The sequence below is a fragment of the Clarias gariepinus genome, chromosome 12 (genome assembly GCF_024256425.1).
Source record: "Clarias gariepinus isolate MV-2021 ecotype Netherlands chromosome 12, CGAR_prim_01v2, whole genome shotgun sequence".
In the NCBI taxonomy this organism is placed as follows: Eukaryota; Metazoa; Chordata; class Actinopteri; order Siluriformes; family Clariidae; genus Clarias; species Clarias gariepinus.
This window is the reverse complement of record NC_071111.1, coordinates 23,865,476-23,880,806: the sequence shown is the minus strand read 5'-3', so window position 1 is coordinate 23,880,806 and position 15,331 is coordinate 23,865,476. Positions and strand designations below refer to the sequence as shown.

Here is a 15,331-nt window from a genome sequence, read left to right as displayed (position 1 = left end):
TATAGGCTTTCATACCTCCCACAGGTAGTTTGAGACGAACTTTGTGAAGATGAGCTAAAAATTCTAAGACTAGTTCATAGAATTGTTTATGACACTGGAATTTCCTTCTTGGGAATCAATCGATCAATCGATCGATCGATCAATCAATCAATCAACCAATCTATCTATCCATCCATCCATCCATCTATCCATCTATCTATTTATCCGAATCCTTTTTAAAATCATGTAAATGGGTCCCTAGATGAACCTACATTAACGTTTTGTGACAATATCTCAAATGTTCAAAATTCTTTCATCAGCTGCCGTCCAGAGGTCACCACAGGGATCCAACCTGCACAGGTTTTACACCAGGTGGCTTTCCTGACACAACCCTCCCATTGTATCACTCAAGTGTTACCCAATCCGGTTGCTGCTAAAAGCTGATTTTTATCAACTTTTAATGGTAATTCATTTAAGGTAAAAACAAAAATTCAAAATAGAGATAACTAAATATAAAGCAAAAACAATATGGTTCCAGTACTATGTAAATGGTGCCCTAACTAGGTGTGCTCTTTATTGGACAAGAAAGCATATACAGTATGTTATTGCAAAAATTAAGATTTTGTGCCAATATTGACTGGTATTTAACTGTTCATACTTTCCTCCACCCAGTTCCAGCTAAAAGAAAAACAGTCTAAAAGTGTGATGCTGCCACCACCATGCTTCACTGTGGGTGTATGGTGGTCTTTTGGTGATGTGCAGTGTTGTTTTGCAACAACCTTGGTTTCATCAGACCATAACACATTTTCCCACGTGTGTTTTAACATTTTGCAAAATTTAGACAGGCTTGGATGTTTTCATCAGGCTAGCAAATGTTTACTTACTGAACAAACATCACATATGACTTACACTTTGATCTGAGTAATTAATTTTAGTAAAGATTTTTTTTTAAAGAGATAACTAAATATAAAGCAAAATATATATGATTGCAGTATTATGTGAATAATACAAATATGTTGACCCAGACACCTGAAGAATGTCTTCATTTTATATTTATATTTGGATTTTAGAAAGCTGCTTATAAACTGCTTAAAAGTGTTATATAAATAAAACTAATTTGAACTGAACTGAATTGAATTGAAGAGGTTTCTCAGAGGCGTCATGTTTAGCACTGTGGCCTCGCACATTGAGGGTACAGGTTCAACTCGAGTTGAAAGTAAGTAAATCCAGAAGAATCCACAGATTAGCAGAAGACAGATCTTCTGGGGAGATAACACCCCCCCCAGGCATAAATGAGCATTGGGTTCCCATGTTCCCATCACCAGTTTACTGGGGTACAATGGATAATCAGTGTTATTCAATTTACCTGGCAGTGGTATTACTGTAATGCCTGATCGATGTAACTAAAGGGTGAAATTACCATTTCTAACCATTTCCTTCCTTTACAACTCTGTGTGTATGTGAAAGATGTGGGTAGTGCCGGTATCTTCAACAATAAACCAGACATTCTATCTGAACATGAAGAATAATGAGTTAAAAAATCGTATGCTACGACTTGAAGTGAATTAAATTAAGTTTATTATTTTTATTTTTATCAGTTGTCTTGGGGATACACTGGATATGGTGTTGTTTGGATAATAACCATAGGTTTTTTTTTTTTTTTAATCATAGTTTTGCACTAAACAATTAGGAATTATTGTCAATTAAACATATTTTGCAGTATGGTTTCATGCGATTGGGTGGTCCTGGGTGTTTATTTATTATTATTATTTTTTTTTTTTTGTGTGTGTGTGTGTGTGTGTAATAGAGAGGTACTTTTCAGCTGTTATTGACCTGACCTGATTTGTCTTAGTTTCTTTTTGTTTTTACACCACAGCAAAACATGCTGCAGCAACTATATATACCTTTATATATACCTTTATATATACCTTTATATATACCAGAACACAAAACCTTTGAAGTAGCAATGCTCCTTTTAACTGGAAAGCCTAAAAAAAAATTTTTATAAAGAGGACAGTGGTGCTATTTTGGAGCCTAGCAGTTCCAGGAAAAACTCTCAACCACTTTTCAACTACTTGAGAATTCTCCCCCCCTCCTCCCCCATTTCTCCCCCACACACAACTCTTGGCTCATCATACTGGAAATTCTTGATTCGATGAGGTTACACGCAAGGTTTTGGCAAAACATCTATAGCGACATTGTTAAGCAACTTTGTCCTGAAAGAGGAACTGAGGAGGAACTCTATTTACAGTAAACCACAAAATGTGACTAATTAATTGACAAAACTGGCTCAAAACAGCTTTATAAAAATATATAAAACATTTGCCGTCCTCTTGTGGTGCCACCAGGGCGGCCCTTTGGCCTGTCAGGTGTGGCTTTGCAGGGCCTCTGGAGGTGTACAGTGGTGTCTGGCACAGGATCATTAGTGGTGCTCTGGGTTGCGAGATGAGGCCTCTGTGGATCAGAGTTTTTTGTCCGATGCGTCCCATGGATGCTTGATCAGATTGAGATATGGGGAGATTGGATGCCAGGTCAGTGACTTTGAGCTCTTTGCCTGCTGGGCCCCATGCTATGGTGCTTTGGGTGTTCTGGGGTGCCTTTCTATAGTGGCCATCAGTAATCTTGTTTTGGCAACTTGTACTGCATTGGCTTTTCTGTAGAATCAGACTTGATAGGATATCTTTAGAAACCAGTGGCGGCTGCTAGCTTTTGAAACAGGGGAAGCTCATATTAGGACTTCATCATAAAATTCATTATGTTATTTGTACATAAATTCTGGCTAGTTTTCCCTTCCAGGAGCTACTTTAATTATATGAACAAACTAACTTTACAATGCTGAAACACTGAGCAAAGTCAAGAAGGCTATAATATGTTTTTGAAAAATTATTTAAAGAATGATTTGTACAAACAAAAATGGTTTATATCACCAGCAAACAATACAGAGTGCAGCAGTTCATCTTAATAATTTCTAGCAATTTACCAGCAATAACAGAACCCCTGTTGAAAATAATTAATTTCTCACTCAGCATTAGTTATGTTCCAAAATCTTTTAAATTAGCAGTTATTAAACCGATTATTAAGAAACCTGCAAATCCGCATGGGCAGTGACGGACTGGCCCTCTGGAGTACCGGGAGTTTTCCCGGGGGGCCGCTGAACAGTGTGGGCCGGCCCAGTCAGTACGCAAATATATAAAAAATGACGGAAACCATAATATTGCATCTTTTTCCTACTGATATGAATGAGTGCGTTGATCGCACGGGCGCCGCTGACAAAGAGCGTGTTGTTGCGGGAGAGGTTGTTTCACCACAGCTGTTTACGGGAGTGTAGTCCAGTGCGGGAGATGCATTGTGGGTAATGCCAAGGGTAGCTCAGTGGTTAAGGCATTGGACTACGGTTCGGAAGATCCCAGGTTCAAACCCCACAACCACCAAGTTGCCACTGTTGGGCCCTTGAGCAAGGCCCTTAACCCTCACCTGCTCAGATGTGTAATGAGATAAAAAATGTAAGTCGCTCTGGATAAGAGCGTCTGCCAAATGCCTAAATGTAAATGTAATGCAGTCCGGTGTGTGTGAAGTTGAACGCGAATGCGAGATGTAAGCTGGGATATAAAGCCTGAGTTTTTTTTTTCTTTTCAGTACTTTTTAGTTGGATTTAAGTGCGGGAGCCACCCGAAAGTTTGTACTATAACCTGACAATGGGACTGAACTTGAATCTCTGTAGCGCTGATGTATACTTAAGACATGCTGTCAATCAAAAAAGGGGTTCCGCCCTTTAAACAGCTCTTCCAATCATCATGCAGAAGCTCGGAGTCCAGGCCAGCCCACTCCTCATTTGCTCCTCATTCACCCCCAGAGAAGCTGAGCGTCCGTGGGTGGAACATAAGCGCAGCGTTTATTCAATGACCGTCTAGTTTCAAAGCACTGAAAAAAAACGTTCAAAGCAGCCGCATTGAAGTCAATGGACGCTGGGCTTCAACGGGGAAATGCACTGTGACGCTACGGGGGTGTATGAGAAGAAAATCAACCCCGACCTGCTATATCTAACTGATTCTGAACGAACTCGTCTTTGAGATGAACGTTTTCTAACGCATTTTTAGTCAATAAAATGTTAATACAATAGTGACATTATAGGGGAAGCTGAGCTTCCCTTGCAGTCTTAAAGAAATTGCCACTGTTAGAAACCCAGATGTCACCCAGGTCAGGCACTGATGTTGTGCAAGAAGGCCTGGCTCGCAATCTCTGTTCCAGTTCATCGTTGAGGTCATGCGTCTGTGTCAAGTTCTTCCTCAAACCATGTCTTTATATTCAATTCTATTCTATTCTATTCTATTTATATAGCACTTTTAACAAGGGTCATTATTTCAAAGCAGCTTCACAAAATCAAAAGAAAATTTATGGAAGTGTGTATGAGTGAGAAAAAATGTGTTTAGTTAATAATAAGATAAAAAACAAACAAAAAAAACCCTCCCAGATATGGCAATAGAAAGAAACCTTAAAGGGAACCAGACTCAAGGGGGAACCCATCCTCAATTGGATGATAAAGGATAAGAGAAATTATATAACATCATGTGTTAAGTATAACAGAAGTTGTCCAAGTTATCATGGAGTCCAGTTCAGCACAGGGATGAGTCAGCAGGTGCAGAGGACAGAGCGTGGTCTGGATCACTTGGAGCTCAGGATCAGCATGTGTAGCTCCAACCATCATGAAGCAGAATCCAGCTGAAGGTGTTTCTTCTCTGGATGCCTCAAGATCCTCCAGGGTTGGCCTTACTAGAGCTGGCACAATCTCCAGAAGCCTCAGGATGATTAAAGTAAGAAAAAACAGGTGGAAAAGAATTAGCGTAATGTAGATGCCATTCAGGATATTAGCAGTACAAGATAGGAGTGTGCATTTAGATATACTGGAGTACAAGGTTATGTGATGAATTATGTGTATGCTAGATTAAAGAAATGTGTTTTAGTCTACTTTTAAACTGGTAGACTGTGTCTGAGCCCCATTCACTGTCTGGAAGGCTATTTCAAAGCTAAATATAAGTGCTCTACCCCCTTTTGTAGACCTTGATATTCTGGGAACTAACAGAAATCCAGAGTTTTGTGATCTTAAGGAGCATAGTGCTTTGGTGTCAGAAGACTGGCTAGATATGTGGGAGCTAAACCATTTAGACACTTGTACATAAGCAATGCTAGTTTGTAATTAATTGTAAACTGAACAGGTAGCCAGTGCAGGGATGATAGTACTAGGGTTACACAGTATGATCTGGTAAAAACTGGTGGCTGCATTTTGGACTAACTGAAGCTTGTTTATTGAGGATGCAGGACAACCACCTAGTAATGCATTACAATAGTCCAGTCTGGAGGTCATGAATGCATGAACTAGCTTTTCTGCATCAGATATGGCTAGAATGTTTCTTAGTTTGGCGATATGTCTACGGTGGAAAAAGGCTGTTTTTGTGATATTGGAAATATGATTTTCAAAGGACAAGTTACTGTCTAATATTACGCCCAGGTGTTTTACTGTCGAGCTGGTAGTAACAGTACATCCTTCCAAATACAAGCTGGATTTTGAGAGATGTTGGGAATTGTCTTTTGGGCCTTCAAGTAATACCTCTGTCTTGTCTGAATTTAGTAAGAGAAAATTATCGGTCATCCAGTCTTTTATGTACCTATATCCATATATACCTTGCTTTGTGAACTGGGGCACAGTCATGTCGGGAAAAGAGCAAAAGACCTTTTCTAAACTGTTGCCACAAATTTAATAAAAAAGCAAGCATAGATGTCTTTTGGAAACATAAGACTGTGTTTCACTACGGATGAGCGGCCTGATGGATTGAAACACCTGAACTCAACAAGGAAACTGACATTAATGTGTTGTTTTTTTTAAACATGACATAAAACCAAAGTTCCTTGTGGGTACTTTTAAGTTTCACTCTGACTCATCTTTACCTTTGGTCTTCTTCCATTGTAATGATATTGGGGCTGACACATATAGAATAAAGCGTTATAGACGATGAGTAAGTGACATAAGTGAGATGAATCTGTCTTGTGCTACACAGAAAGAGAGGAAGCTGTAAGCAGGAGGCTTCAAATATGATGCACTTTATACTTCAAAGCATATCTTGGGATCATAAAATGCATTACATTTGCCTTGCGCTTAACACACTGAGCATAATAAAAACAGCACAACACACACACACACACATAATGTTAATATTTTCAGCTATTTCCGATTTTAGTCTGAGTGTTAGTCCTGAGATAAATGTCCATGTTAGTTTATATCATATTTCAATCTTATCCTTTTTTTGTTTAGTCAAGTTTTAGTCATCAACTAAAGTCTGGACATTTTAGTCTAGTTTTAGTCAAAGGAAACTTTAAGTATTTTAGTCTAGTTTAATAATCAAAACCAGGTTTATCAACAAAAATAAAATTATATTAACATTTAAAATGTATTTTTTCGTCTGATGTTTTCAGCTAATTATATTTATTTTTAACTATCACAACAACTGCTGCACATCCATTCAACTACAAAAGATATTTTTATACTACAGTATATACATTTAATCACAGTATACAGTATATATAATATATATATGAATTTACACACCTGGACTGTTGTAGGGATAGCTCCTATGGTTCACAATAATTTGCTTATTTGCTGTATTTCTTAATGTGTTTGCCAACAGGTTTAACTGTAAAATAATATAAAAATAAAATACATAAGAGCATAATGATGTTAACATGTGGTACCATAACACTACAAGTAGGCAGTGAAACTGGGTGAATTTGTTGTAGGCTTTGATGCGTTTCTTCAGGTTTGTGGGTTTTTTTTTTTCAGCAATTGTGTGTCCCCACTGTTTTTCCTGTTACCGATATTACGACACAACGGCTTTTTTTCCCTTCATGGAGAAAATGGGCCCAAATATCAGCTCTCCTTTTTAGCCCGAGTAATATCACTAATACTGTGATATGATATTCATTTCATATTCATTTTATTTATTTATTTATTTATTTATTTATTTTTAAAACCACATTTTTGTCTTTTTTGGTCCACAATATTGCATGCTGATTCCGTCACTGTCACTGTTCATTGATATCTCTGACATCTCATCATCGCCTCGTCTTTAGAAAAAAAGGTCGGCAACCAATATTTAGACATTATCAAGACATTATTTTCATTAACAAACATAACTCTACACACAAGTTTAAACAAATGTCTCAGCCTCAGTGCAAAAAATGGCGACGACATGCTTCTGCACACAAACACCTGGAGAAAAGGAATTCTCGGAAAGACATTGGGGAAACTCCAAACTCCCTCCCGTGTCAGGAAACACCGACTCACTGACACCCGAGACTCTTTTCAGTGATCCGTAACCGACTCTTAACAAAACACATCTAGGATTAAACTGTTTCGGGTTTCGTAAGACATGTGAATATAGGTACATACACTGTAAACCCTAATGTTGTCCTTACTTATACAATCAAGTAATGTTGACTAAACATTACTTAAAATTTTGCATTTTGGACCCATCACTTAAAAAAATTAAAGTTTATTTAACTTATTTACCATCAAAATGCATAAACTTAAGATTTCGAATGTTGTGAGCTCAAAATCATGATTAATCCTTTGGGGGAAAAAACATTTTCAAAAGATCAATTTTCACAAATGTGAATGTGGCGTGGGCGGGGCGGCGGCTGACGACCAGCATGCTTTGCGGGGATGTCGGTGTGTTCACCATGTTGAGGAAGGGTGTTTGGGTTAGTGGCTTCGGCCCTGTGTGTGTGTGTGTGTTGGTAAGGGGTGATGTGTGAAATGTCCTCTGGTTCATGCTGAGGCTGAATTGGATGGTGGTTCCTGTGTGAATGTGCTGCTCATGCCGTACATGCTGTGTGTCTAATAAAGTACTCTCCAACATTTTCTCTGACGGAAAATTGCGGCATTTTGTCAATAAAAAAAATCTAAGCTTAAAAATGCTGTTCATTGTTTTATTTCAGTTCGGTGTGCACAAAGCTTGCAGTCAAATATAAGAACATTGTTTAACAGGTTCAAGTTACATTTTCATGTTGAGTTAACTTAAATAGATAAGTACACTTAAAAAAAATTTATACCAAGTGAACGCAATTTTTTAAGTACATTAAATAAGTGCTAAGTTTGTTGAACTGAATGATTTAAGTACAGTCTACAAAACCGCCAAGTTAAATAAACTTAAATATGCAAGTTTTGGAAGATTCCATTACTCAATTAAATTGAGGCAACGAGTTTACTCAATCAATTTAGTCCAATTAACTTATTAGGGTTTTCAGTGTATGATTAAATAGTATCCAAAAAAAAAATACTAAAAAAGTATCCAAGTACAGAGTTAGATCAGTACACCACTTATTGTGTGAGTATTAGTTTCCTAAAACAACCCCAGTAAACTCATTGAAATCACATTTTTTAGGCCACAGTTCAGATGTTATCTCTCTATATCTAGCACTCCTACACTTAGGAAAGTTCTACGTTCTTTAGAAGAAAGCTACTGATTCCAAAGTGAAGGTAATGACTTTGTGGATGTTACTCATGCAGTATAGGTAATATTGTGTTTATTTTTAGTTTGACATCATATGACGTAGGGCTTCTTATGTGTAATATTCAAAGATTCAAATCTGATCTTTGTTCAAAGTCAAGGTCAAAGGTCTGAAATGGTTGAAGATAAACAACTCACTTTTATTAAAATGTATATTAACGTTTAGTTCAACTCGTTCATTTATATAGAATTATTATTAATTATTCGTATTATTTATATATAACCTGCTACATACAGTAGTTGTGTGCGTTATATGTTGTCTGTCTGGGGCCACTGTGTGGTTTTAATGTTATGGCTGATAAGTGTAAGGCTGTGACAGAGCAGTAGATATACAGTGATAACGATAATAATAATTAAAATAATAATAATAACAATAATAATAATAATAACAATAATAATAATAATAACAATAATAATAATAATAATAATAATATTACACACCTTTTGTGGTGTGTAAAGCTGTGCTGTCGAAGTCTGTTCTGCTTTATAAAGTTGACAAGTTCTCTTGTGCTTTGTACAAAACACTGTTAGGGGTTTTGCTTTTGTCTAAGTGTGAAAACTTTCTCTTTTTTTGAGATGAGGATTATATGCTCATCTGCATAGTTTTTTTTTCCCACCTCCTCCTTTCAGTTTACTGTAAGTTGAGCTCCAAGCTCCTCCTCCAGCATGATTGCACAACATCTGTGTTGCTTTAGCACTGTGATAGTTGAATGTTGAGTGTATTAGAGCTCTGTATTTTTTCACGAGCACACCGTTTGCGATCATGGCGAAGATCAGCCCGTGTTTCAAATGGACCTTTGTCTTCTTTAACTCTCTTTTTGCAGTAAGTTTCTCCTTATATTTGCTTTATGCTGGTTGTGAGGTCCATTTTAAAGACAAGATATTTGATCTAAATGAATTTTTATACCTTGATCTGCTTGACTGTTTATTTTCCAAATTCCTTTTTAATTTTTAGATCTTTGGGATTGTCATTATTGTCTTGGGTCTGATCGGGCAGCCATATGTGGAGGTAAGAACCTGAATTTATTATTAATCATAGACAATAGTTTTCCTTCCTGTACTGTGTGAATGTGGTTGAATCACGATGGAAAAATTATTCACATACACAAGAACATGGCAAGCTTTTTGAGTTTCTATTTAAGACTGTGCCAGGTTGCGTGTGGATCTAATTGTCCGCTGTGGTGACCCCTTAATGGCCAAAAGACCATCACCAACATATTAATACTGTATACTGTATACTGTAGGCTAATTAAAAAATGTAGTAGTTACAATTCTAGTAAAACTGGTTGTAGTTGAGTTACTAATAAAAGTGTATAGTAATTAAATTCATAGTAAACTTGCAGTAATTATACGTAAATTAATAGAAAAATGGTATTAGTCAAATTACCAGTAAAAATTGTAGGAGTTAAGTTATTAGTAAAAAAATATATTGTGGTTAAATTACTTAGTAAAAGTGTATAGTAATTAAATTCATAGTAAACTTGCAGTAATTATACGTAAATTAATAGAAAAATGGTATTAGTCAAATTACCAGTAAAAATTGTAGGAGTTAAGTTATTAGTAAAAAAATATATTGTGGTTAAATTACTTAGTAAAAGTGTATAGTAGTTAAATTATTAGTCAAAATAAAAAAGTGTAGTGGTAAAATTACTAGTTAAATGTGTAGTTGTTATATTACTAATAAAAATGTTGTAGTTTAGTTACTTGTAATAATTTCTTTTTACAAGTAACTAAACTACAATACTTTTTACTATTAATATAACCACTACACATTTAACTAGTAATTTTACCACTACACTTTTTTATTTTGACTAATAACTTAACTACTATACACTTTTACTTAGTAATTTAACCACAATATTTTTTTTTACTAATAATTTAACTCCTACAATTTTTACTGGTAATTTGTTATTATAAAATTATAATAAGACAAATATATAATAATTAATAATCAAATTACTAGTAAAATTGTAATAATCAAATGACTAGTAAAATTAATAGTAGTTAAATTACAAGTAAAATTGTAGTAGTTCAATTACAAGTAAAAATGTAGTAGTTAAATAAGTAGAAAAAAATGGTATAGTGTTTAAATCACTAGGAAAGTGTATAGTACTAAAATTAGTAGGAAAAAAGATGTAATGTTTATATTACCAATAAAACTGAGTGGTGGTTATTTTACTAGTGGAACAATTACTACCTGTAGTTAAAATACTAGTAAAACAAATTGTAGTAAATAAATTACTTGTGAAATTATAGCTGTTAAATTACTAGTTGTTTTAAATTACTACTACATGTTTGTTTTGTCCCTGGTTAACATTTTCTTTTCTCTTTATTCCAGTCGGATGCCATGGCTGGATTGATCCTACTATATGTGACCGGTTCCATCATTTTCTGCATTGCTGTTCTAGGAGCTTATGGCGCACACAAAGAGAGCAAGTGCGCACTGATTGTGGTGAGTGTGTAGGCAGAAAGGAAAGCGAAACGTTTTGTTGAAGAAACCACAGTGCTTGTTTAATGGACCTTCTGTACTATACATCCGCTCCACTGAATCTAGCTTATAGAATAAACTGAAAACATTGTAACATGGGACATGATAAAGTAGGAATGAACAAAAAACTATTTTTTACTGATCCATTAAATGAATTGAGAGCCACTAGTGGCCGCAAGTAGAACAAATCTCTCTTACTTATCTTCTATACCACTTTATCCTGCATTCAGGGTCACAGGGGGGCCTGGAACCTATCCCAGGAGGCTTAGTGCACGAGAAAGGGTACACCCTGTACAGGGTGCCAATTCATAGCAGGGCACACACACACACACACACTACAGGTAATTTGGGAACACCAATTAGCCTAACCTACATATCATTGCATTGTGGGAGGAAACTGGAGTACCCGGAGGAAACCCACCAAGCATGGGAAGAACATGCAAACTCCATGCACACAGAGACAGGAATTAAGCCTGGCCAGGAATCGAACACTGACCCTGGAGGTGCGAGGCAACAGTGCTAACCACTACACCACCGTGCCGCCCAAGTAGAACAAATAAAGTTAAAAATATAAATGTAACCGTAGTGGAAAGCACCTGAGAGAAGTGGTACAAGTTTAGTACTGAATGTGCTCAGGCCAACTTTGCTTTCATCCTATGCATGCATTTCTCTTTGCAGAATTTGTACTGTGAAAATTTTATAACATGATTCTCTTTCTTTGCAGTTTTTCATCCTTATGTGTTTGGCGACAGCTGGCATGTTGCGTATCGCCTTTCCGCTAGCATTCAATCACAAGCAGGTAATACATTTTAAATTTGTTTAGCATCACAGACACAAAGTAAACACTTAGAAAAAGTACAGTTACCGGAATACAAATTTTATATCCAGCTAATTGTGTATACTGTACATGAAATGTGTCTCTGTATTGTAAATGTTATGAACTCTCTAAGTTCCTGAGGCTTAACTGTTTACTTTTTTTTTTTTTATTCCCCTCAGATGAGCTCATATGTCAGTGAATACTTGAAAAAGGAAATAACTTTGACCAAAGATCAGGAGCATGCATTAAAGCCCATTCAAGAGCATGTAAATAAACTATTCATCCATACATCTATTTATTCTTCCTCAGTTTTCAGTTTTCTTTACAGATGTATACTATAGTCCGTTGCATTTGAAATATATTTTCCTTGTGGTTAATTAGTTCCACTGCTGCGGACTCTTTAACGGCTACAAGGACTGGCGAGATGAAGTTCCTGAGTCATGTAGCTGCGTGAATCCGAATGCAGACGACACGTGTGAGAGGATAATGACAAGTCCCTTCAAGGTACAATCTATCATTTTTGTTTTGATTTAATTATGCATTTTCTACTTCACCACAGAGAGCATACTGTACGTATTAATCTTCATTACTCAATGTTCATGTAGAGCCCTTGGAAGTACAGTAATTATGAAAGCCGAAGGGTCTGGTCAAAGGTGGGCCTGTTATTTATTTATTTATTTATTTATTTATTTATTTGCAATCTCATGTACCTTGCACATGGTATTCCATGCTATGTAAAAGATGTTTAATGTTATGTTTTTTTTTCATCTGAATTTAGTCATGTGGGCCCATTATGATGGAATATATAGACTACCTACTGATCGTCATAATGGCTGTGTTTTTCAGCCTTGCAGCTCTTGCTGTAAGTACATTGCACTTTCCCGTATGATAACAACCCTAGGGGTGGTTATCAATGCAAAACATGCCTTCATTTCAATATTAGATATGTAAAGCAGCCTCTTCCTAACAGCCAGGTCTCGGCGTAAAAGCGGACACATGCATAATCCTACACTGTGTTGATTTCATAAGGATCCTCGAGAATGACACTCAAGTTTAACTAATGCGAACTAGAATTTCCCTGAGAATGGTGAAAAAAGGGGAAAGAGAAGTTTGTGCAACAGGTTTGTTTAACGTGAATGTGAATCATTAATGTGACACAGAAACAGGCACGGGTTTTTAGAGAAACGAAAGTGAATTCCAGGGGCTTTCCAGGTTTACTCGGTCCACCACGAGCTTACTGTATAATAGCTGTGTGCCTATTCTATATTTCCTTTAGCTATCTAATTAACGGCAAAACTGTATTGGTGCAGATTTTATTATTTTGGTTATATTTTGTATAATGTTACAGTCTACATATAAGACAGAAAATATGTGTGCCCACACACTTAACTACAGTACTTCTGAAGTTTATGCAACATGGAAGTGTCCAATCTTGCTTCCGTAAACATTTCAAGTTGCTGATTTTATGTTATTTATTTTAATTTCAAAAGATAATTTTATATGTGCTCCAAAAAAATTGCCTTTTTTTTTTTTTATTTTTTAGAATTATACTGCCTGGTTTCAAACAATAATCATTTCAAATGCAAATTATTAAAAAATTGTATGGTTATTGATACTGAAATTGATGTAAGCTCCAAGAAGCATACGACCCCCCCAAAAGAAAATACAAAAAAAAAATTGTGTCCATAATCATGTCAAAATCTTAACAATTTAGCAATTAAGAATAATTCACTTTTTCAGGTTTATGTCTTTTCATGTGAAATCTAAACTGGCCAAGATTTATCTGAATGACGTGATCATTAAAAGATTGTCATTAAAAAAAATTACAGCCGCTACATAAAAGAGCATGAATTTGAATTAAGCAAATTAGTTTCTGTTTAGCTGATAAAAATATAAATGTGTATGCATATTTACAAAATGAAACATGGATCGAGAGATGAGAAAAGTATTATGAAAAGTAGTGTTATGTGATCCTATCCGGAAAGTTCACTTTTTTACCTGGATGAGAGACTTTTATGCATGAATACCATGTTTTAATACATAAACACTGATTAACAATTTAACAATAGACTAGTGACAGAAATATGGGCACCAAGGCCCATGCATGCTTGTGGAGACCAAAGGCCATAGAAGAGCCAAAGACTGTCAAACCCAATATGATCCCAAGTAGCCGACACACCCCCCCCCCCCCCCCCCCCCCCGCCATCAACCCCCCATCTGTTCACTCAAAAATGAATTTTTCTCCGCAGATTCTGGGAGGCCTGATGTCTCTTGCGATGATCATCCGTGTGTCTGCTCCTTCTGAAACTCAGCTGCCATCATTCCCGCTGTCATACAAGCCACCCAAATACTCCGAAGTGGTTGACTATTAACCGAGCAATATAACAGCTTCAGTTTGCGTAACTTTTTTATAAGGTTTTTTTTTAAGCTGGTTGAGCTTCATCCTGTCCACGTGTGCACATTCCTATCCTTCTACACGTCCTTCGCTTTACTGAAAGAATGTGTGGAACAAACCGACAAGCCAAGCAACCTGTATTGCATTTTATATTCCTAAGACTCTTAGATGTTTTATGCACAAGGTTTTGTGATACGTTCTCTCTCTCTCATTGAGAGAGATTTATCTCTACTTTATATAAATGTACTATTTTGTTGTTCAATACAGGTACACAACTTAAATCCTTCCTATTCTGTACTACTGATCACCTGGCAAACTTAATTATATAACCAGAGGACTGATTTTATCCCATCACGGATACTTTAGCAATAAAATTATAGATTTGTTATGTGCAGTGTAATGCACGATTATTTTTACTGGTATAGTGTGACACATATCTTCTCTGGGTTTCCAGTGCACATTTAATGCCACACCACATCACATGTTTATATAAATGTTGTCCCAAAGAGAACTCATGCAGTACATACAAAAGCAAACTATTCCTTTTTTTTTTTTTTTTTTTTTATATATTGTTTAATATATTACTTTCATGTTTAAATGTCTGTTTTTTATGCATTTTTACAGAAAAAAAAATTATTGTCTACACAATAGGCCTACTGTGTATGTGAACAAACATTTATTTAAAAAAATGGAAAAAATAATAAATAAAAAGCATAAAAATCTATTACAAGAGTTGTGTAATAATGTGTTTTCCTACAGTGTAATCTACAGAAACTCCAGTGTAGGATGCCAAGGGCCCCACTTTGTGTTGTTTACACATTAGTTGCTCACACACACACACACACACACACACTTAAATATTATATTTTATCTAAAATGAAATACAATACTGCACTAACAATTCCACACCTGAAACAACATCAGTAATAAATAAATAAAAACAACAGCCCTAAAATACCCTCTCATATATATTACATTTAATAAGTCCTTGTTAATAGTTTAATGTGAAATAATAATTTACTTTAAGCCATAAGATGCTTAATCTTAAGGTGCAAGTGTTAAAATAATTGATTAAAATATGTTACACTTAC

The 15,331-nt window shown here is 35.8% G+C and overlaps 1 protein-coding gene and 1 long non-coding RNA gene across 2 annotated transcripts; one reads left to right on the top strand and one right to left on the bottom strand.

The window, feature by feature from the left end:
- Positions 1 to 4,428: 4,428 nt before the first annotated feature.
- LOC128534290 (uncharacterized) lies at positions 4,429 to 9,103 on the bottom strand. Its single transcript, XR_008361461.1, has 3 exons — positions 8,982 to 9,103; positions 6,581 to 6,665; positions 4,429 to 6,024 (listed from the first exon to the last, which is right to left on the bottom strand). It is a non-coding gene; the product is annotated as an uncharacterized LOC128534290 (long non-coding RNA).
- A 114-nt stretch (positions 9,104 to 9,217) lies between these two features.
- Positions 9,218 to 14,964, top strand: LOC128534002 (tetraspanin-8-like). The gene is made up of 9 exons (XM_053508257.1): positions 9,218 to 9,363; positions 9,496 to 9,549; positions 10,879 to 10,992; positions 11,753 to 11,827; positions 12,025 to 12,111; positions 12,227 to 12,349; positions 12,451 to 12,498; positions 12,624 to 12,707; positions 14,095 to 14,964. Exons 1-9 carry the CDS (start codon positions 9,304 to 9,306, stop codon positions 14,215 to 14,217), a joined length of 768 nt encoding a protein of 255 aa, XP_053364232.1. The 5' UTR covers positions 9,218 to 9,303; the 3' UTR covers positions 14,218 to 14,964.
- Positions 14,965 to 15,331: the final 367 nt, after the last annotated feature.

Coding starts and splice junctions, on each gene's coding strand:
- LOC128534002 (XM_053508257.1), top strand. CDS start 9,304: ATGGCGAAGATCAGCCCGTGTTTCAAATGGACCTTTGTCTTCTTTAAC. Junction 9,364..9,495: donor TCTTTAACTCTCTTTTTGCA/GTAAGTTTCTCC, acceptor TTTAATTTTTAG/ATCTTTGGGATTGTCATTAT. Junction 12,350..12,450: donor TAATGACAAGTCCCTTCAAG/GTACAATCTATC, acceptor ATGTTCATGTAG/AGCCCTTGGAAGTACAGTAA.